The following is a 21359-nucleotide window of genomic DNA, read 5'->3' on the forward strand; positions in this document are numbered from 1 at the left end:
GTAATTTTTCTTTCCATGAGAAAATAATGCATTATATGTCAAGCCGCTCCCTGGCATTGTCTTACATAGATGAAAATGAACACTTGATAATTCCTCCCCTAGAAGGCCCATCGAAGTGAATGGCACTACCGTTCAACCATTTGTTTAAGCCCAAACCCTTCGATTATCAGTTCTTTTATCTGTTTTACCCTATATCTTTTTCATTAAATCACGTCAGCTTTATATTTTCAAAATATAGCCCAAATCTGATGTTTCAGCACCTCCCACACTGTCAGTCTGGTCTAAGCTATTCTCACACCTGAACTATTCTAGTAATTTCCTAACAGGTCTCCCTGCTTCCACTCTTGCCTTGCTTTACCTTCTCCCCATCCCTGATGTATTCTCCACGTAGCTGCTGAGTCATCCTTCTAAGCATAAAGAAAATCACAGCATCCCATCCTCGGAGTCTCCAAATGGTTCCCCATTACCCCAGAATAAAATTCTCAAGTACTTTTCACAGCTTGTAAAGACCTACATGGTCTGGCATCTGGTTTCCTCTCTAGCCTCATCTTTACTTCCCCTCATTCACAACATTCTAGCCACATTGGCCTTCTTTCAGTCCTTTGACTAGGCCAAATTCATTCAAGCTTCAGGATCTTGGACTTGTTTCTCTTGTCTAGAATACTCTCCACCAAATATTCTCATAGCCCACTCCCTATGTCTCTGCGTAAACGGAGACTCCTCAGACCTTCCTTAACCCTGTACCCCCTTCCGTGACTCTCCATCCTCTTACCGTGAGTTGTTCTTGATAGCCCTTCCTTCCATCTGGCACTGTTATCACATCACATGCTGTTTGTCTTTGTCTTCCCCCCCACTAAACACGTAAGGACCATACGAAATTGCTGGAAGGGACTTTACCATCACTATATTCCCTGTGTCTAGGACAATGCCTGGCATGCAGCACTCGTAATTATTGAACGAATAGTGAATAGAACACAATAGATATGTACTCATATCTTATGTGCTTTTGAAAACCCAACTTTTATTTTTTTTAAACATTTATTTTTTTAAAGATTTTTTATTTATTTGAGAGAGAGAGAGAGCAGGAGAGCGGGGAGGGTCAGAGGGAGAAGCAGATTCCCCACTGAGCGGGGAGCCCAAGGCAGGACTCAAATCCAGGACTCCATGATCATGACCTGAGCCGAAGGCAGTTGCTTAACCAACTGAGCTACCCAGGTCATTGAAAACCCAACTTTTTATTCGCTTTACTGAAAATGTGTATCTTTATAAAACATCATATTTCCATATCAGACTTTGTCTTCTAACTTTTCATTGTGCCCAAAGATTGAGATTCTCAAACATGTCCCTGAAGGTGTTGAGACAGAGCAAAGCCTTCAACAGGAGCTTCAAGTTCTAAGGTACATTGTCTGTTCATAAGACTTTTAATATAACCAGCTTTGCTACATCTAGAGATTCGGATTTTTTTTTTAAGATTTTATTTATTTATTTGACAGAGAGAGACAGCCAGTGAGAGAGGGAACACAAACAGGGGGAGTGGGAGAGGAAGAAGCAGGCTCCCAGCGGAGCAGGGAGCCCGATGTGGGGCTTGATCCCAGAACCCTGGGATCACGCCCTGAGCCAAAGGCAGATGCTTAACAACTGAGCCACCCAGGCGCCCCTAGAGATTCGGATTTTTCAACCTTGCTTACAACCAAGCTAACAAGCTTATCAGTCTTATTTCATCCTTTTAATGGCAACTCTCTTACATAATAGATACTGAAAAAAGGGTAAACCAGATCCTAATTAAGTGTCAAGCTTCTAATTTAAGCTTTCTTAATATAGTAAAGAATGTATTAAACCTTAGTTTCCCAGAGGCAAATATTAATGAAAGACAGAAAAAAAATTATTTACTTCCATGATTCTGTGCAGAATCAACAGACAGAATCATGAGGTTTCTCCAATAGGAGAACTCTTAAAAATGACATCAGGTCAGACTTTTAAGAATCATGAAGAATTTTCATTCTCTGATCTCAGTTTGAGAATGGTAGCATTGCAGCAGTGAGAGTAAATGAATAAATGTTTACCTTTATAAATTATCAGCAAATTCTAAGTAATTTACATTACACAGTTCATAAGAAACACCCATGTATTTTGTGAAGCAATGCGTGTTTTTTTGTTGTTTTAACACATAATCATTGTGTTCTAGATTAGCTAATACTCAGCTGGAAAAAGAAAAAGCAGAATTAATCCATCAATTAGAAGTTGACAAAGACCAAAGTGGAGCTGAAAGCACTGTACCTGGTAAAGTATTTTCTACTTCTAGGATATTAGCTAAACCAAGTTTTTGAATTAGAGTATTCAGATTTCTGATGACTGTCTTCCTATAAAATCAAATCCCTGATAGCAGGTTTTCAGAGCTCTTTCCTTCATGCAAGTCATGTTCCCATCGAGTCCTCTGAGTTGCTTATAAAAGCAGGTACTCAAGTGTTTTTATGTTCCATATGGATGTTACATTTAATCATGATACAGTGCTAAGCTATGAGCACTAGGTCTGTGGTTTCCAGTTTGTAAGGATAGGCCCTTTTAAGCCCTCTGAACATTATCTTCTAAATATTATTGTCCTCTTGTTATTTTAAGATTTTATTTATTTGAGAGAGAGAGAGCACACAAGCAAGAGGAGGGGCAGAGAGAGAGAGAAGCAGACTCCCCACTGAGCGAGGAGCCCATTGTGGGGGCTCCATCCCAGGACCCTGGGATCATGACCTGAGCCAAACCATGGCTTAACCAACTGAGCCACCCAAGCGCCCCTATCCTCTTGTTATTAACTTAAAAACTACATAGTAGACATTGCCTACATTCTTCTTCCCTTTTACAAAGTAAAACTGTCTAGTCTTCTACATGCTTCCATTCACAAGTGGTTAATCATTGTATTGCTATATGCATATGTATGCATATGTACATATATGCATTATGTATACACACACACACAATTAACAGTTGACCCTCATTATTTTCAGAGTCTGTACTTGTGAATTCAGCCACTCACTAAAATTTACTTGTAACCCCAAAACCAGTACTCCTGGTGCTTTTGCAGATACAAACAGCAGTAAAAAATTTAAGTTCTGACCCACCTTTTTCCAGATGAGATCCAGCAAGGTGAGGCTCTGCATTATTTCAGCTCTCTGCTACGGATGAGCAGAGGATGGAGACCGTACAAGGCAGTGCAGCACAGGGCAAGCTCTGGTTCTGGTGCCAGACTAGGTTTAAATCCAAACTCTGACACTTATGAATGCGGCGTCAGGACAGTCACCTGACACTTTGTTTTCTCTTTTATAAAATAAAGAAAATAGAATCTACCAGGATGAGTTATTTCCAGGATTTAAAATTATACTGTATGTGAGATGAGTATGTATATGTTTTCCCTGAGAGCAATGAATGGTTCAGTGCTCACGAATCCACTGTTCATGTTCACTTTTGAGAACATCACTGTTTGTTAACCGCAAGAATCATTTGTTATGTATAGTTGATAGTGTGATGGAAATGGCAAATTCTGTCCAAAGGATGATATCAATTTGTACCTGAGCAATCTGAGTTTTTCATATAGCTTTTTCAGTATCCTACCACATATTCCTGTTGCTACTTTGTATTAAAGCTATCATGTATGAGTTGTACCAGACACTATGCTAAGTGCTTTACAAGCATTTTATAATTTTTCTCTCCCCGACCCCAGCATTTTATAATTTACCTTTTAAAGTTCTGTTTGTTGAGTACTATTGTCTCCATTTTACCTATGATCTTCACCTTAAAGAGGTTAAGTAACAAGGTCACAACAGCTAGGCAGGATGAAACCTAAATCTGTAGAACTCCAAAGCCCCTCACCATTCCCTGCTTTTGACCACGGAAACTCCCTTACCTACCTCTTGGTGACTAATAAAACAGTCACATAAATCTCTCAACAGTATCCCTTACAGCAGCCAGCTCAGGGTACCAGATAGCACACTCCCAAAAACCTGTTGATGCTGTTGACATTTGACAAGTTCTTTCTTTCTAAACCTCAGTTTCCTGAGAGGGAATTTCAGAACCCTGTATTCTTCATCTATTTAAAGGAGATTAAGGATACCTATCATATTTCACAAAGACTGTTACAAGGTTCAAAATCAAACTAAAACTGTCTTGGCAATTCTCAAGCACTATTTAAATACAAAGTAGCAACAAGACTGTGTGGTAGAATATTGAAAAAGCTGTATGAAATAGTCAAAGGCTGTTCAGGTATAAATTGGTATAATCCTCTGAAATAGAATTTGCCATTTCAATCATGCAATCAAATACCATTAAGCTAACTTTCAGAAAGTGTTGTACACAATAATCACTTTTCCCGCACTAGTTGATTACTAATCTGTGTAACATATAGCATCCCTTTAAGACAATCAACTCAATATAGCATTACAATGATTAAAAAACAAATTTATAAAAAACTGTTAGCACTTCCTACAAAACTGAGGGAGGTTTCAAAAATTAAGATTTCGCTCTGCTTTCCAAAGGAAGATGGGTTCTGTTGACTATTCCCAAAGGAAAGGATGAAGAAAATATTTCTTGTCTCCAACTTATAATTAAGGAACCATATCAAGGGAACCTTAATAGAATAGAAACCTTCCTCATTCATCACAATGTGTCTTGCTGCCCATTATTTTCTCAAACTTTTGCATTACTTTTAAAATGTTACCCTTCAATGGCTACAAAGTGTTTAATATAAAGAAAATGTTTCTAGCAAAGATGGCAATTAAATAAAAAAATCCCACTTGTCCACTGATTCTCGTTATAAAATAAAATGTTAACTCCAGGTGAGGGGGGTGGTTAAGGATCCAGTAAATTAAAACCGTTGTGCTATATTTGTGTACTTCACATTATCTGACCATAGTATTAGGATTTATTCATCTTTGTATTATCCACCCTGCCTGATGTGTTTTTCATGTAGTAATTATGCAGTAAATGTGTACTGACCTACAGACCTACACGGAATAGCCAGTACTGTTGGGCACCAGGAGCATTTGCAGCTATAGGTGTAGCCCCTTACTTTACCAGACTACTTAATTCTTTTGTTGTCCTTTCAGTGTTTCCTGGCTCTAGAATTTTTCTCTGGAAAATAATTTCTTCCATGTAAAAAAACTAACCTGATTCTGCACTTCCAATACCCAGCAGATGCCTTTTCTCTTGCTGTGGAATTATAATACCTGAGAGAGGTAGCATTACAGTATTCACAGTCTGGAAAGTGTTTCAGCCATAAAATGCCCTATTTTCTAGGCTTTAGTTTAAGTTTTCCACTTATTCTCTAAAACAAATCCTTTGTCAGAGTGGGGAAAAGCAGAATCTGATTTTTGTAACTTTCTTGGCAGATCCTGATCAACTAAAGGAAAAGGTAAAAGATTTAGAGACACAGCTCAAGACCTCAGATTTAGAAAAGCAGCACCTGAAGGTAATTTTATCTAATTATAATATTAAAAATGTTTTGTGAAAACTGTTAAAAACTTTTATGAACACCAACTTTGAGTTTTAAGCATGTATCCTAAAAATTCCTGGGGTTACATTTAACCTTGATATTGCAGAATTCATTACATTCATCTGTGTTAAAAATATTAAACGAGAGCTACAAAAAACAGACCAAACAAATAGGACTAAAGCGAAATTTATTTTTAGATTCTCACAAATACAGCTCATTATTTTAATACTAAGTTTTGGGTCACACTGGGAATAGTGTCGTTTATTTCCTTTTGAAATCCTTTTCAGGAATAGCTCCCTTTATTAAAGAAAGATATCTGCCATGCTTTATCTCTTTAAAAAAGAGCATAAGTTGAAGAATTAACTAGTGATCACAAGCTTTTCTAAAGTTCAAATTGTCTCTTCACCAGATGCCTCTTAGCCAAGTAGAAGTCCTAGAGTTTTCCTAATTCTAAATATATTTATAAGCAGTTGACTATTATTAATTTAAAAATAATAGGTATTTGTAAAGAAAATATAAATGAAGCCTAAACCAAGGAATGTTAACTAAAATAACTTGTGTTGGTAATATCCAAGTCTTTTGACACACTCAGTGAGAGTATCTGATACGCTTTTGGAGAAAGATTAAATGCCATCCCCTCCCCCCCATTAAGAACTGATAAATTTTAGTCAAAAACTAGGACATAATTTACAGAACAAATAATTTGATTTGCCAGCTAACAAGTTAGTTACTTAAGCTGTACAATGACACCTTATTAACAAAATTCTAAGAAAATATTTCTGCCTACATAGTATATAAGTATATTAGATTATTCAGGTTACTTTGGATTCTGTGTTTATAATTGTCTCTTTAGTTCAAATCTAAAGAATATATTATATTCCTGCATACCTTTCAAAGATACCATATGTTTCTATTAGGAGGAAATAAAAAAGCTGAAAAAAGAACTGGAAAACTTTGATCCTTCATTTTTTGAAGAAATTGAAGATCTGAAGTATAATTATAAAGAAGAAGTGAAAAAGAATATTCTCTTAGAAGAGAAGTTAAAAAATCTTTCTGAACAATGTGGAGTTGAATTAACTAGTCCTGTTGCTGCTTCTGAACAGTTTGAAGATGAAGAGGAAAGTCCTGCTGATCTCCCCATTTATTAAGGACTACCTATACCTATAGTTTTATTTAACTGTTTATTAACTTTATAAGTTAAAACTCCATCTGGAAATCAAGCAGGTCTCTGACCTACGTGATTTCCTTCTTTATACCCTGTACCTTTATTAAATTGAAGTTTTAGTAAATAAAATTATATGAAATTTTAAACATAATAGAAAAGTGTATTTTTGATGACTTTTAGAGTAAGTTATGACAAATAAGTTATGATGAATTTCTGTATACACAACGCTTAAGTTTTTTAAAGAGTATGTGGGTGAGCTTTAATAACTTTAACATTTAAAATTGGGGTTTTATATATACTTATTTATATGTGTTAAGACTCTAGTTTTATATATATGTACATGTATATAAACATGTTATGAGGTCACAGCCATATATTTTGTTAAGTTTTAGAAAAAATTTATCTTGAGATATTTAATTTTTAAAGTTAATGATCCAGAATTGTTGGTTTAATTGCAGTCTTTAAGGTAGACAGAATCCAACCTTTGTACAAGGTAGGGAGCTTATTATTACATTTTTAAGTCTAGTGGCTGAAATTCATTTGCTGGTTTTAAATAAAATTTTGAATACAGACCTTTGCAACTGGGAAATTGATTTCTTCATATGCTAGAAGACATATTGCTCTATTAGATATGGAACCTTCAGATTTTTTTTACCTTCCACATATGGCAGAATATTCAAGATTCAAAGATAACAATAAAGCTGATTCTTAATTGCATTTCTAGTTTATACATCAAGTATTATATCTTTGAGTCTACCAAATTTCTGATTATCTATTTTGGAAAAAAGACTAAACAAACACTTAGTATCAAAGGCATGGTCATACTTGTTCAGGTTCATGTTGATAATAACTGGTTTTGAATTCATGTAAGTATCTGGAATTGGCCAGCATAAACCAAGATGATGGCGATGAACCTGAAAAGAGAAAAAAGGGTATTAGCTTTAAACTTTTTTATCTTCATTCATTTGTAAGTATTTATTTTTAATGCCTACCATCTGCCAAGCACTATTTAAGGTTCCACTTTATCTTACCCTTTGTTTTTTCATAGCTGTTCTCCTCCTGACATATTACATATTTACTTGTTATTGTCTCTCTTCCCCATTAGAATGTGAGCTTCATGAAGGCAGAGACATTGTTTTGTTGATTCTGTATTTCCAGCACCTGGAAACATGCCAGGAACATATTCAGGAGCTCCACAAAAATTTAATGAACAGTCTGTGTTGCTGAATACAGAAGCAAGCCCATTAAAAAATATGGGTGGGGAGGCGTTCTAAATATCGTGTAATAGAACGGTGCTTTTTGCTCTGATTGCAATTATGTAAGTATGGTTAGAACATACACAGTGTGGGCATATCTGGCAGATGGGGGTGTACAGCAGTTCCGGGAAGTGACGCAAGGGTCAGATCATGAGTAATCTTAATGTCACTAAGCAGTTTTATGCAGCAAAAAACATTTTCAATTACTGTAAAGAATGGACAGAACAGGGATAAGACTGAAAGATAACATTTAGGATGGTGATAAACTAGGTCAAGCATAAATCTTGGCTTCAATTAAAATGAAAATTAACTGCCAACTGGCTGGGGAGAAGTATAGATTCAGCAGATCACAATCTTTAAGAAATAATCGTACCTATGAAGTAATGGAGAGAGGGGTTAAAAATGGCATCTCAGTTTTTCAATTGTTGGGAGTCAGGGGGTGGATATGACTAGGTCCAGTTCTGAACATTACTAATTTCAGAAGTAATGTGAGAAATCAAATAGACAAGTACAACAGACAGAAAGGGCACAAAGTATAAAAATTCATTCTGTAAATATTAACTGTTACCTTGGCACCTTTAACTCAAATTTTATAATCAAGTAAGTTTGGGAAATGCTGAGTTAAACTAAGTTGGTATGGATTATCTCAGAGGCCATTCATTTGCAACATCAATTTCCAAGAAGGGAGTATGTAATATGCAGTTTTTCCAGACATTTTCATCACTTTAATTCTGAAGCACATCTAGGGAAACCACTGCCCCAGAGAATGAATACACATTGGGAAACACTATTGTATAAAGAATGGTGGCCTGTGAGATGAGGAAATTACATTTCTTTACAACACATTAGAATTACTGCAATCTATACAGAATATTCTAGTGCCACTTCTACCTCGTTTTAGGAAGTAAGACATTATCCCGCAAGCTATTTTCTGTCATTACCTTGATTAAACAGCCATCGTTGCAATGCCATACTATTCCTTCAATTTTACCCTCTCTGCAACCTTCAAACCAGGATAACAGATCACTGTGCTTCAAGGTAGGTAGATTTCTGATTTGAAATGCCCCATGTGGTATAAGAAGATGTAATGGATGCTTCTTGCTTCCTAACCCTAAATGTTAAAAATCTCCATTAGCCATACAAAGGTTTCAAAAAGAATTGAGAAAATTTACTTCTCCAAATAAAAAAAGGCTTTTAAAACATTTAGCACTAAATTTACCAAAAAGTATAGTTGGTTTCCTAGAAGAGAGATATACTATAAGCGATCTCATTCGAAACTGCCACTTCATCCCATTAAATATAAATTTCACCTTCATACAATCTACACCAAGGGTCACCAACTATGACCCATGGGCTAAATCCAACCAGATGCCCATTTTTGTAGTTTCAATGGAACGCAGCTCTACCCATTCTTTTAAGTACTGTTTATGGCCTACAAAACCTAAATATTTACTATCTGGACTTGTACAGAGAAAGTCTGCCAACCCCTGGTCTATACCACTAGCCAAGTTCAGCTATCATTCAATGTTTGCCAAACAGCCACTCCGTATCTCCGATAACTTGTATAATTACTATCGTACCTTCTTTCCACCTGCCAATCAGACTGCTTCCGATCCCTATTTGGACTTTGCTATTCCAGCTTTAATGTCCTTGGGTCTGCAGCCATCCTCCTGTCAACAATGTCCTCCACAGTGCCCTCTGGACTTGTACTTAATTCACCGTACTACAGATTGTGATACTCGATTCACGGTCAACTCTTAATTTACTCTTAGCTGTTAATTAATGCTAAACTGATTACCTAGCCATGAAAAACACAGGATTTTCATTCAACTCATTTCACCTAAATTTTAAAAAGCAATGAAAAGTTACACTTGATTTCCCTTTCACACATAGTTCTATAATATTACATGAAAGAATGAGAGGCTACCAGCAACTTTCTGGAATAATAAAATGGTTAGTCATGCATAAATTTCTCCATGGACATAAACAGAAATGGCTATAATTCTAGGAAGCTATTTAGCTCAACTTAGTCATTTCTTTATGTGTTTTAAGTTGAACCTAGGAAGCTCTCTTTATACAGTTACTGTGACTGAAGAGGAAAAAGGCTTCACTCACCATATGGGTTTCCATTAATATTTGTTCCTATAAGCTCTAGTGTTTGTTCTAGGAGATCTGAGAGTGGCACTGCACTAATTTCCAGAAGCCCAGGATCATCAGGATGATGCTTCAGTACCAGGGCAACTTCGAATTCGTAATTAACTACAGAGGAATGCCAGCAATACTGCTTGTTGTTTTTCTCCACTGGTACCCAGCCTATCATGTAAAGAAAAAACTGTCATGACATTGCTTTTCTTTGGATTGAGACTTGAAGCAATTTTTATTTTTGTTATAAATTTTCCATGTTTTCTGGATGTTAATCACACACAGATTTTTTTTTTAATCAGTGGAAGTGTTAGCAGTTTTACTACTTTTTTAATCCTAGTCATTCTTTGAATCATAAGGTTATTTTTTATTCTGTTGAGGAATTAACCTGCTTGACAGTTCACTATCGCACACTCAGTGTTCCTTTCTAGAAAATTTTCAGTAAGAATTGAATGCCATTCTAAAACACAGCATTAAAAACTTTTTACCTTTTTTTTTTTTTTTTAAGTTTTCTCTCTACTGTCTCTCCAGTTTCGGGGACAACAGACCTATGCAATAAGTGTTCCACAATTTATTGTATTGTTGCAGTATCTGCTAAACACTGTATTAATTCCACATGTATTGAAGGTTATTACTCTTCCTTCTCCTAACTTCTGCTACCAGAATAGGCTCCCTCATGTGGACAATTATCAAACAAACAAAAACTAGGACATATATGCCACTGTGACCATCATATTTTTGACCTTCAATATGAGGTAACTGTAATAACCTCTTTTCTGGTCCTTTAGTCTCCAGGGAAACTTTTATCATAATCTCGCTTCAAAACTTTAAATTTAGTTCTGTCATACCCCTGCTTAATAATCATCTTCAGGATGAACTTCAAACTCCTCTAAATAGAATATAAACCCCTTTAAGATCTGAGCCCATTCCACATCTCCAGCCTCAACTTTTATAATGTCCTCCAATGTCATGCACCCGAAGAAGTGGTGTCACATAAAATTCCCACGCCTCCGTAGCACTCCTCTTCATGGGAGTTTCCCTCTTCCTTGCCAGCTAATTTCTGGGTTCTTAAGCTTCAGATGTCCTCTCCACTCAGAAGCCTCCTCTAATTATCACAGGCTCGTGAGAATTCTTCCTCTTTTCTCTGACTATACCCTTTGTATACTTTCCTTTTAGTTCTTAAATCATAGTATTGGTGGATTTCCCCTAGTGTCTAAAAGATCATGGAGGGTAAGGTTCGAATCTTCATTTTTGTATTACTAGAACCTAAAAGTACTCTGCACATTACAGGTACTCAAAACACGCCTGCTGAACTGAACCTTAATCTGGGGTATCTTTCTACTCAGCACACTTTTACAAAAAATTTCCATTCCCAGAAAAACTACTTATGCATTTTAGAAAAGTTTTCGCTATACCAGGAATGTGTCCATTTTCATCAGGCATTGGATTCCCGTTTAATTGTTCTGTTTCCTTCGCTGGTATCCAGCACTCTGGAACAGGTTTGAAGTCCTCCTCAACATTCCAAAAAAATTCTAAAAGAGTTAAATAATTTTATATGTGGTGATACTTTAAAAAATATAAAAGATGAACAAATTCAAAGTGGGAACAGCTAATAATAAGCCCCATAATATCAGGTATTATATAATTTTTCTCCATTATCACCATGATGTGACTGCACTTCTCAGGGTTAGGGTACTGGCACTTTAAATTTTCAATTTTGGGGGCACCTGGGTGGTAGTGTCAGTTATGCATCTGCCTTCAGCTCAGGTCATAATCCCAGGGTCCTGGGATTGAGTCCCACATCGGGTGCTTTGCTCGGCAGGGAGCCTGCTTCTCCCTCTCCCTTCCACTCCCCCTGCTTGTGCTCACTGTCAAATAAATAAATAAAAATTTTTAAAAGAAATTTTTCAATTTTTAACCCACCACTCTGTAAATAGTGGATAAAGGTCTAAAGTAGCCAATGTTCCAGTATGTGTAGATTCATGATGAATTTTTAATGCACTATAAATACAAATACATAAATATATATATGAATGAGTGGTCATACAGTGATTAATGTATATATCTGCTTATATAATATTTAGATATATTTTAATGTTTAAACATATTGATAATCCTTTGATATTTTTGTGCCTGATTTATATAATTACGTATATGTCTTAGGCATCAAAACCAAAATGTGTTGCTCATTACAAGATATATGTAGTAATTCATGTTTTAATAAAATCAACATACTCTAATGAGTTATAAAAATGTTAGGAAAACGATTTAAAATATTTTTCAGGAATATTCTTTTACATACAAAGATACTCAATTATAATATTCTTTCCCCTACGTACTTAAACTGTAAGGAGGATATAATGTATAAAAATACCACCACAGCAAGAAATAAGTCAAAAATTGCAGGTTATTTAAATCATAAAAAGCTAAAAAAAAAAAAAAAAGGAAAAGGCCCACTAACCTTTTGAGTTTTGTTTTGAATGTAGAAAATTTTTAAACCTTTTCTCAGCTAATTTGTTAGGTTTTCTATCTAGCCGAGCCCAAAGGTATGGCTGACCTAAAAAAAATAATATAAGGCAAAAGAAAAGTTTAAGAAGCAAACAATAAAACTTATCTTGAAAGACATTTCAGTATGAAGTTTTTTCAATAAATATTAGGGTCATCCTCCCTAAAAGCAGCAACCCTAGAAGACACATTCTAACAGACACATCTTACCCAGCAGTACTTGATGCTGTAAAAAGACTTAAGTCTCTAGTTAAAGAATGATGAGGAAGAGATAAAAAGTAAATATGTGACCCTTTCATAAGGACATTCCACAGCCATATTTTATTGGCAATGAGCATTTGTGAGAAACTGAAGCTACCTCTATACTAAATGGAAACATACCCAGATAATTGTAGTCACACTTTTCCTGAATCATGACTGTGTGCTGTAAGGGTTAGTTCCCAAAAATGTGGAAATTAGGCTGAGCTATTCTGCATGGCTCTGATCCCTGGTCAAGTGATTATTAGTGACGATCTGTCATCACGGATCTCCAAAGTTTTAGGGCGGTGTGCCTACATTCTTTATCGACAACAGTGAGACTAACAAGTCTTATACCTGGTCTCAGTGAGACTCCTGGAGGGCTCTGCTGTTGAGGCTTGTTACTTAGCAGGAAGGTGTCTCCGTGACCAGCAGAATATAAAAATCCCTAGTTGACACTCCATTTTGGATTCTGTTTCCAAGGTATTCCCTGCATACATCAGTGGTTCCTGATGTGACAAAGTGTGTCCTGCCAGGACCTTGGGGGCTGGGAGGAGTGAGGAGCGGTAAGAGGGGGTAACAACAGGCACTTTCACCTGGACTCACCAGACCCCTTGCTGCAATGTACATCCTTACGTTTAATGCCCTAATACTGTGTATCCATTACCTGTAATAAACTGTGGATTTGCAAGCACTGTCACTTTGGATCCTGTAAGTTTTCTTCAGCAATCCAATCATGTTTATCTGCCACTATCATATATGATCACACATAATGATGCACATTTAAGTTTCTTAATATAAATATAAAAGCCTGAAAAATCTTTTCGTTTCTTCAAATATATGAGATTTAAAAATTACTGATTCAGACATTCTGTATTACTTATTAACTATCCCAATAAATAATATGAAGGACCAGATTAAAATTATATTCAGATTAAAATTATATGAATGGATCTTTTGTTCTTTTTACTAGTAAGCACAGAAATTCATTATACTCATACCCATTAAAATGGCTATCCTCAAACAGAATTAGAAGTGTCGGTGAGGATGTGGGGAAACTGGAACCCTTGTGCACTGCTGGTGGGAATGTAAATCATGTAGCTGCTGTGGAAAATAGTATGGCAGTTCCTCAAAAAATTAAAAATAGAATTACTGTATGATCCAACAATTCCACTTCTGGATATATACACCAAAGAACTGAACGCAGGGCCTCCAGGAGATATTCGTTCACCATGCTCATAGAAGCACTGCTCACAACAGCCAAAAGGTGGAAGTAGCCCAGTGTACACTGATGGATGAATGGTACGTACATAAAACTATGTGGTAAAGACAGAAAGTTATGTGGTTTGTACAACAAACATAATGCGGTATATGCACACAATGAACTGTTACTCATAAGAGGGAGGGGAATTTTGTAGGTACTACAACATGGATGAATGCTGAGGACACTATGCTCAATGAAATAAGCTTATCATAAAAAGAAAATACCGTATGACTCCACATATATGAGGTATCTAGTAAGCCAAACAGAGACAAAGTAGAATATGGTTGTCAAGGGGGAATGGTGAATTATTTAATGGGTACTGAGTTTCAATTTGCAGGATGAAGAGTTCTGGAGATAGACGGTGGTGATAGGAGCACAACAATGAACTATACACTCAAAAATGGTTAAGATGGTAAATTATGTTAAGTGTATGTTGATCACAATTCAAAATCGAAAAAATGCATTTCAGAAAAGATTTCCTGATACCAGGAATATGTCTAATTTGCATTTATTTAACTGTTCTGTTTCTCTTGCTGGAATTAAGAGGTAAAAGGAAATAATTAAGATTATTTCTCTCTTTTCAATGCCTTTTTTTCCCTTAACTGACAATTTCTGTTTTAGTTTCTAACTCTTAAAGTACATTAAATTGAAATAAATTAGAGATATGTCCAATAGTAATAAAAACTATGGAGTCAGTACTGGAATCAGTAAAATAAGGGCAAGTTTTAAGATCAAACACAGGTTCTATTCCCAGTTCAGTCATTCATTTATTATATGGTCTTGGACAAATTATTTAAGTTCTCTGAGGCTCAGTTTCCTTATCTGTGAAATGGAGAGGCTTAGTATGCAAATTAGAGATAACATGTATAAAAAAGCATTTATCATATGACCTGCCTTTATTGAGTATTAAGTAAATGTTAATTACCTTCCTTTGTTCCCCCCCCCCCCAGAAAGATACAATGATATAATAAATAAGTATAACAACTGGGACTTTATCATTTTGCTCTTATACTTATGTTGCCAAGGGTTTATGAAGGGTAAATGCCCTACTTCAGATATATATATAGTTTGTAAAGTCATCAAGTAATATTTGTAGCATATAGTTTTATTTTACCTTTGTAGGTAGTAATATAACAACATGTTCCATCCACTTTTTCTGTTGGAATTGCACTGTATATATCTGCATCTAATGCCTGGTGACTTAGAGTTTCAGTTGCCAAAACTTTAAATGGCTGAAAAAAAGAGAGAAAGAAAATTGGTTTAAGATAAACAGCCTCTACACTTTCACACATATTCTCACCTGGAATGTTCTTAATTTCACTATTTCTAAAGTACAATCTCCTGTACTCTTCAAGACAATTAAAAAATATTTCTTCCATCAAGTTCTCATGAGTTACCCCCTCCCTTCTATGCTATCACAGCAATACCTGTTTTCCCACACTTATTTGTAATTATTCACGTTTCTTTACCCACCATGAGCTGACATTAGGAACCAAGTCCTATGCAGCAAGGTCTCCGTAGCACAGTGTGTTCAATCATTTACTTGACAATTACTTGCTAAATGCCTTCTATGGGTTAATCCTCGTCCTTGACACTAGGAAATAGAGATTAACAAAAAAGGACCTGTCTGTGGTGGAACTTTCATTTTAATGAGCGAGACAACAGTAACAAAATAATACATACATCAATGTTAAGTATCATAAATGTTAAGGAGAAAAACAAATGGGGAGTCTTTCAGCTTTAGCAGTAGTAAACTGCATAATTCATGGTTCTTCTACTGTCAGGAAGAGAAGCCAAGACCATCAAGAATGGAGAAAAAGAGAGTTTCTGCAATTCCTACCAATTTTTATCTGTAATTTTTATTTTTGAGAAAGACTTATGCCACCGTTTTATAGTGTGAATTATCTGAAGTAACACTCATCTTATTGTGAAAAGCACTGCACAATACTGGTGTGTACAGGTTTAAACCTAATAAATGGAAGTACTGTTTCTGGGTTTTCTGATTCAGGTAGACTTACAAAATTAGCACCATTCTGTTACTGATTCAGTGCTTTCAAGATAAAATAATGATTGCTGATTTATCACTAACTCCTGCAATTAATATCAGAGGACATCAGTTTAACCCGTGGTGGTAGAGCAGTGAAGGCTTGGCCTAATAGCAATGTTGGTGTGTATTCAAATTTACCAAAGATCCCAAGGGAGGACATTACACTGCCCATGGAGCTTTTTTTTTTTTTTTTTAATTTATTTATTAAAGAGAGAGCACAAGAGCAGGGTGAATGGCACAGGGAGAAGCAGACTCCCCACAGAGCAGGGAGCCGGATACAGGGCTTGATTCCCAGCCTCCGCCCTGGGGAACTCGGGGCAGACGCAGAAGGCAGACGCTGAACCAACTGAGCCACCCAGGAGCCTCCCTGCTCCATGGAGCTCTTGATGAGCTCCAAATATTCCTTAAGAATCAACTTTCTACCATTCTTTGCCATCAACATGTTCAAAAGACGATGTAAGATACCAAGGGGTACACAAAGAGTTTAAACTACATCTGGAAAAACAAAGCATGTGTGTTTAAAAAGTAAAAGTGAGTATCAACTGAGCGGTCCTCCAATTTCTGGACAGAGATCACTGGGATAACTAAGACAATCAAAAGTTTCATAGAGAAGATCTGATTTGAAAAAATTAAAAATTGTGGAAGTAATCCAGGCAGAGTTGCACAGCCTAAGCAAAAATAAAGACAGGACTGTGCCTGGTATGTTCACAGGATGAAACAGACTTTGTTCAAACAGAGATGTCACTTTAAGAAGGCAACTCCGTCATAAACATACATGGCATTTTCTGCTGCACTGAGCCCAGGCCCCTCATGGTGGGTCCTACAGGCACATCAAGAGTAGATGGGGCCTGATTAATGGGAAGCCTTGACTTACAGTTAAGGATTTGAATGCGATAAATAATACTGTAAGCAAATCTTAACTGCAGAGGGACCTGAGCAGGGGCTTATTTTTCCTGGTGGAAGGTACTTTTACAAACTACCCACTCCCACCAACACACAAAGTTGATAATCACAGATAAAGGGAACCACTATTTGGGATGTCAATATTTCATATTAGGTTTGTTATGGCTAAAAAAATAAAAGCTTGTCAACTACTGCTATGGACAGTTAGTTTTAACTGTGGGGGTTTGACCAGTAAAGAACATGATCATCATCATTCTGGTGGCAGGAAAGAACAATCAGGCAGTGCAGTAAGCAGCACACAAACTATTAAGACTGTAACAGTGGTGGCACTAGAAATGTTACGCTATAAAGTAAAATGTGTCGAGGTGAGGGGCGCCTGGCTGGCTCAGTCCACTGAGTGACCCACTCTTGGTTTCGGCTCAGGTCATGATCCCATGGGTGCTGGGATTGAGCCCAAAGACAGGCTCCAGCTTAGTGAGGAGTCTGCTTGAAGATTCTCTCCCTCTGCTCCTACCCCTGCGTGTGCTCTCTCTCTCTAAAATAAATAAATAAATAAATCTTATAAATAAATATAAAATTTTTTTAAAAAGTAAATAAAGCTAAAAGGGTCAAGGGGAATGGAAAATTAGCATGAAAGTACTCCAGGGTTCATTCTTTAACTCAACAACTATTTATCCAGTGCCTACTACAGGTCAGGTCCTATAAACTGGTACTAGATATATAACAGGGCGGTCTCCACCTTAAAGGTCTTTTAGTCTAGAAAACAAGGCGACTGCCAATGCAAATGATGTAAGGGGAGTGGGGGCCTATGCCAAATGCACATGAAGAATTTTTTATGATGAGTTGGAAGCACTGAATACCTGGGGATTCTGGTATCAAGGGCTTTGCTACACATGAAAGAATGACCCTGATATAGGTTATTAATCATTCACCAGTATTTACCAAAGTCCTTCTCGACTAACACCCGGTGCTGAGAAACACCAGAGGTGGGAACACCAAAGTTAGAATCAAGCAGGTAACTACTGGTAACAATACGTGAGGTCTGATCTTTAGTGACCTAATTAGGCTACTTGTCAACACCACCGGTTCCCTGTTTAAAACTGTTAAAGCAACTCTTCTAAAATCTCCACTTTGTCACCACACTCTTGCAAAGAGGTGAAGTTTGGACTGCGGTGATTATGTTAATATTTAAGGGGTCTTCCCCCCCAAAAAAAGGTGGTAGAAAAAAGGGCTATCACTTAAGATGTGGGTTTTCAATTTCCATGCGACAGCAAGTTTGAATCGCTTTAGTAGAAATATTCTCTCAAAGATTCCTTCCCTTGCAACTAAGGAGGTACAAGAACCTGGAGCTCAGGGAGCAAGAGACCCCTACCCTAGACCTCCCCAGCGAAACCTGCAAAAAGTTCCCGGCCTGCAGGGGGGCTCTAACGAGCCCCGAAGCCCTGCGTCGCCGCTCCACGGGCCCCGCACTCCTCGGTACCTGATGCTCCCTTTTGCTGGAGGGCTCCTCTTTCACCTCCGTCACAAACACACACGGCATTTTCCGCTGCACCGAACCTAGGCGCCTCATGGTGGGCCCAACAGGCAGTGCGAATGCAGACCACGCTTCCAAACAGCGCCCCGGCCAGGAAAGCGCCCCAACAGTCACACTCGCAGCTCAAACCACAAACACTGCCCGCCCAGGCAAGGCGGCAGCGTTCCCACGTCTTCCAACACTAAGTGCGGGGCGGGGACGCACGCGCAGAAGCGGCCTCCTGACCGCGGCGCCTTCTGGGAATTGTAGTGTGGGAGCCGAGGTACCCCCATTTGCACTCCCGCGAGCGTTAGTCCGAGTTGTGATGACCATGAGACAAGAAATCCGTTTCTGGGTTGTGTGTGCTTACCCACACTTAATAACCGATGATATTTATGAAAATTAAAGAATACCAAGTTATAAGTAATGAATTATTTCAGATAGCGATTTAACACCACTGTGGTGAAAGTTAATTGTCTATTTTCTTTAACAAATTCCTGTAGAAATTTAGAAATACTCAGAGACCTCTCAAAGCCTAATGAAAACGGATTTCCCAGGAAGAGTGCTAGAAAACGCTACAGTTAAAACACCTGGGACACAAACACACAATAGTAATACTGTTTGGATTACACCTCATTGTGCCGCATAATATGGTCGAAATTGGTTCTGATCTTTGCTGAGTGCAAAATTTAGCCTTAGACTAATCTAAAACCGGATTTCAATCTTAATTTTTTTCATAGGAATCTCATTTATCTTAAATATGAGCTTCAACAGAGTTCAAATGGCTTGAGTTGCTGGGAGTCAATCAACTGCAGAGCTAGTCAAGCAACAGCTTTGACTTATTGCTTAAAAGAATATTGGAGGGTAAGTGAGAAGATGGTCAATGATTGAATAAAATATTAAATATTTAGTAATGGTAGCCTTTTTATTTTTTTGAGGCTTGTAGTCTCAGCAGGGGAGTTCTGACTACTGCCATTTTTATGTGCTTCAACAAGGCCCAAGTCTCATTTCTGTAACTGTGTTACCGGCAAGTACCATAGAGTCCAGGGTTTCCTGACTTATCCCTTGGAAAAGGTATCTATACATAAGAGGGTTTCCAAAGAATAAACATCCCTTAAAATATGCACTGTTTTTTGATTGCTGGATTCAGAGAGGAAAAGAAGGATTGGCCATTTCATTTACTTTTTCTGCTTATCTTCTCCTAGGAAAACACAAAAAGGACAAAAAAGAAAAACATTTTTTTTTTTTTTAAGAGGGACAGGGGGAATAGAACACCTGATGCTGGCTGTGAGCTATGGGGACCAGACACTTAGTATTTTATAGTCAAGCACCAATGATTTTCTGTTCCTCCAGAGGAATCCCAACAAGCAGCTTGTTTCATGGGTCTCAAGGGAACAACAATTAAATAACCCTCACAACTATCAACTGCCATTTCCCAAACTGCCACAGAATCTTCTAGGTCCAACATTCTGTCATTTCTGAAAAGGGGTCATCTTCTAAAACATTCTACTTGCTGTCTGAATAGTAGTAGCAAGGCTAACCATTCCTCAGGAAGCACTCCATTTCCAGTGCTTTGATTTCATCAGTGCCTGGAGCAAAGCCTTTGGCTGAGACAAAAGAGTCCAAGTCAGGGGAGAGCCACAGGTCCAATTCACAGTTACAAACGGGGTTCCTATTCTAATGGGTAGCAGCCAGCAGCTTTGCCTGATTGTCATAAACCTGAAGAGCCAGCAAGGAGTTACTACCGGCCCCTGTACTTCAAGTGGTATAATTGGATTACAAACTGGAAGAAATACTTTCTTCTCTGACTGATGTGTTAGTATTCTAGCATGCATCAAAGATGAAAGACACTCAGTGTGAGTCTACATTGGCCAACCCAAAATACTTACAGAATTCTCGGGCCTACTCCCAGCTTGGAGGCAAATTTCCCATTGTTCTTCATTACAGGGAGTACAAATCTTCATGAATATGGTCATAGCTTTTCCTGAAAGACTAGAATGCATTTCACAACAGGAAAGAAGTGAATAAGAAAAGGGGTGAGGGGAAGAAAAAAAAAAAGAAAATAGAGTTTTGTTTAAAAAAAGAGAAAGAAGAAATTAAGGCTCCAGGCATTCTAAAGACTACCAAAATGTACAAATCTATTTACCGTTCTTTGCAATGACAAGAAAGAAAGAAAGAAAGAAAGAAAGAAAGAAAGAAAGAAAGAAAGAAATCCCCATTTTGGTTTTACCTGTTTTTTCTGTGTCTAACGGAATGTAATTGTCCCAACATACTCCAAAAGGTAAAAACACTTTTTCATCCTTTCCCTAATGTAAAACAGGGATTCTCACAATGCTTTAATCATGATGTTACATGTAATCATGCAATAATGGTGTTTGGTAACAGTATTTGGAAATAATCCATGCAGCCAAAAGCCCATAGGCAGAGAGGGAGTTTACCTGGAGGCAGAGAGGGAGTTTACCTGGAGGCAAAGACCACTTAAAGATATTTCTTAGAGGTGCCTTTCTCAGCAACCTATGTGCTTAAAATGAGTACCTTACTGTTCTAGAGTTAGAAGGTAGGGCAAAACAGAAGGCAAGATATTAAGTTTATATATATAAAGATATATATATCTATCTTTGCTAATATTTTCAAGGGTTTCGCCAAATTTTTATTCTCTACTTCTTCATTAACTTTTAATATTGCCTATTTCTTTTTACTTTTTCTCTTATTTAAAGTTATAGGCGAACAACTCTTTTCTACATTTTAGTTCCTTATTTTACTTCCTAGATTTTTACCTTAAATTATTCAGAAAGTTCATACCAATTAGTCTGTTTTACTTAACTAAAGTGAGAATCCATATGCCTTTATC

The 21359-nt window shown here is 37.2% G+C and overlaps 2 protein-coding genes across 6 annotated transcripts in view; one reads left to right on the plus strand and one right to left on the minus strand.

Moving 5' to 3' along the window:
* Window positions 1–7211, plus strand: part of CEP290 (centrosomal protein 290) — an 81125-nt gene extending 73914 nt beyond the window's left edge. For both annotated transcript variants that reach the window (XM_026499938.4, XM_057316263.1), the window contains 4 exons: window positions 1324–1397; window positions 2186–2280; window positions 5373–5452; window positions 6394–7211. In XM_026499938.4, the coding sequence (XP_026355723.2) occupies window positions 1324–1397; window positions 2186–2280; window positions 5373–5452; window positions 6394–6624 (480 nt within the window). In that variant the 3' untranslated portion in view covers window positions 6625–7211. The remainder of the gene's footprint in view (window positions 1–1323; window positions 1398–2185; window positions 2281–5372; window positions 5453–6393) is intronic.
* On the minus strand, window positions 5647–18716 carry RLIG1 (RNA 5'-phosphate and 3'-OH ligase 1). 4 transcript variants are annotated; one of them, XR_003316600.4, is made up of 8 exons: window positions 18476–18696; window positions 15160–15277; window positions 12501–12596; window positions 11455–11571; window positions 10013–10210; window positions 8839–9008; window positions 7673–7802; window positions 7469–7555 (listed from the first exon to the last, which is right to left on the minus strand). XR_003316600.4 is itself a non-coding variant. In XM_026499940.3 (7 exons), the coding sequence occupies exons 1-7, from the start codon at window positions 18563–18565 to the stop codon at window positions 7367–7369; spliced, it is 978 nt and encodes a 325-aa protein (XP_026355725.1). In that variant the 5' UTR covers window positions 18566–18716; the 3' UTR covers window positions 5647–7366. The 4 variants fall into 4 exon arrangements, 3 of the variants coding, with proteins under 3 accessions (XP_026355725.1, XP_057172250.1, XP_057172249.1); XM_026499940.3 differs by lacking the exon at window positions 7673–7802 and having other exon boundaries at window positions 5647–7555; window positions 18476–18716; XM_057316267.1 differs by having other exon boundaries at window positions 5647–7802; window positions 18476–18712.
* Between the last annotated feature and the right edge of the window lie 2643 nt (window positions 18717–21359).

This window comes from Ursus arctos, unplaced genomic scaffold (assembly GCF_023065955.2).
Source record: "Ursus arctos isolate Adak ecotype North America unplaced genomic scaffold, UrsArc2.0 scaffold_21, whole genome shotgun sequence".
NCBI classification, from domain to species: Eukaryota; Metazoa; Chordata; class Mammalia; order Carnivora; family Ursidae; genus Ursus; species Ursus arctos.

What these genes read in the sequence shown, in the direction of transcription:
- RLIG1 (XM_026499940.3), bottom strand. Translation starts at nt 18,565, where the DNA reads ATGAGGCGCCTAGGTTCGGTGCAGCGGAAAATGCCGTGTGTGTTTGTG. An exon ending in TTATATTACTACCTACAAAG is followed by an intron (nt 12,597 to 15,159) that starts GTAAAATAAAAC and finishes TATTTTTTTTAG; the next exon opens with GTCAGCCATACCTTTGGGCT. An exon ending in TTCAAAACAAAACTCAAAAG is followed by an intron (nt 11,572 to 12,500) that starts GTTAGTGGGCCT and finishes TAACTCTTTTAG; the next exon opens with AATTTTTTTGGAATGTTGAG.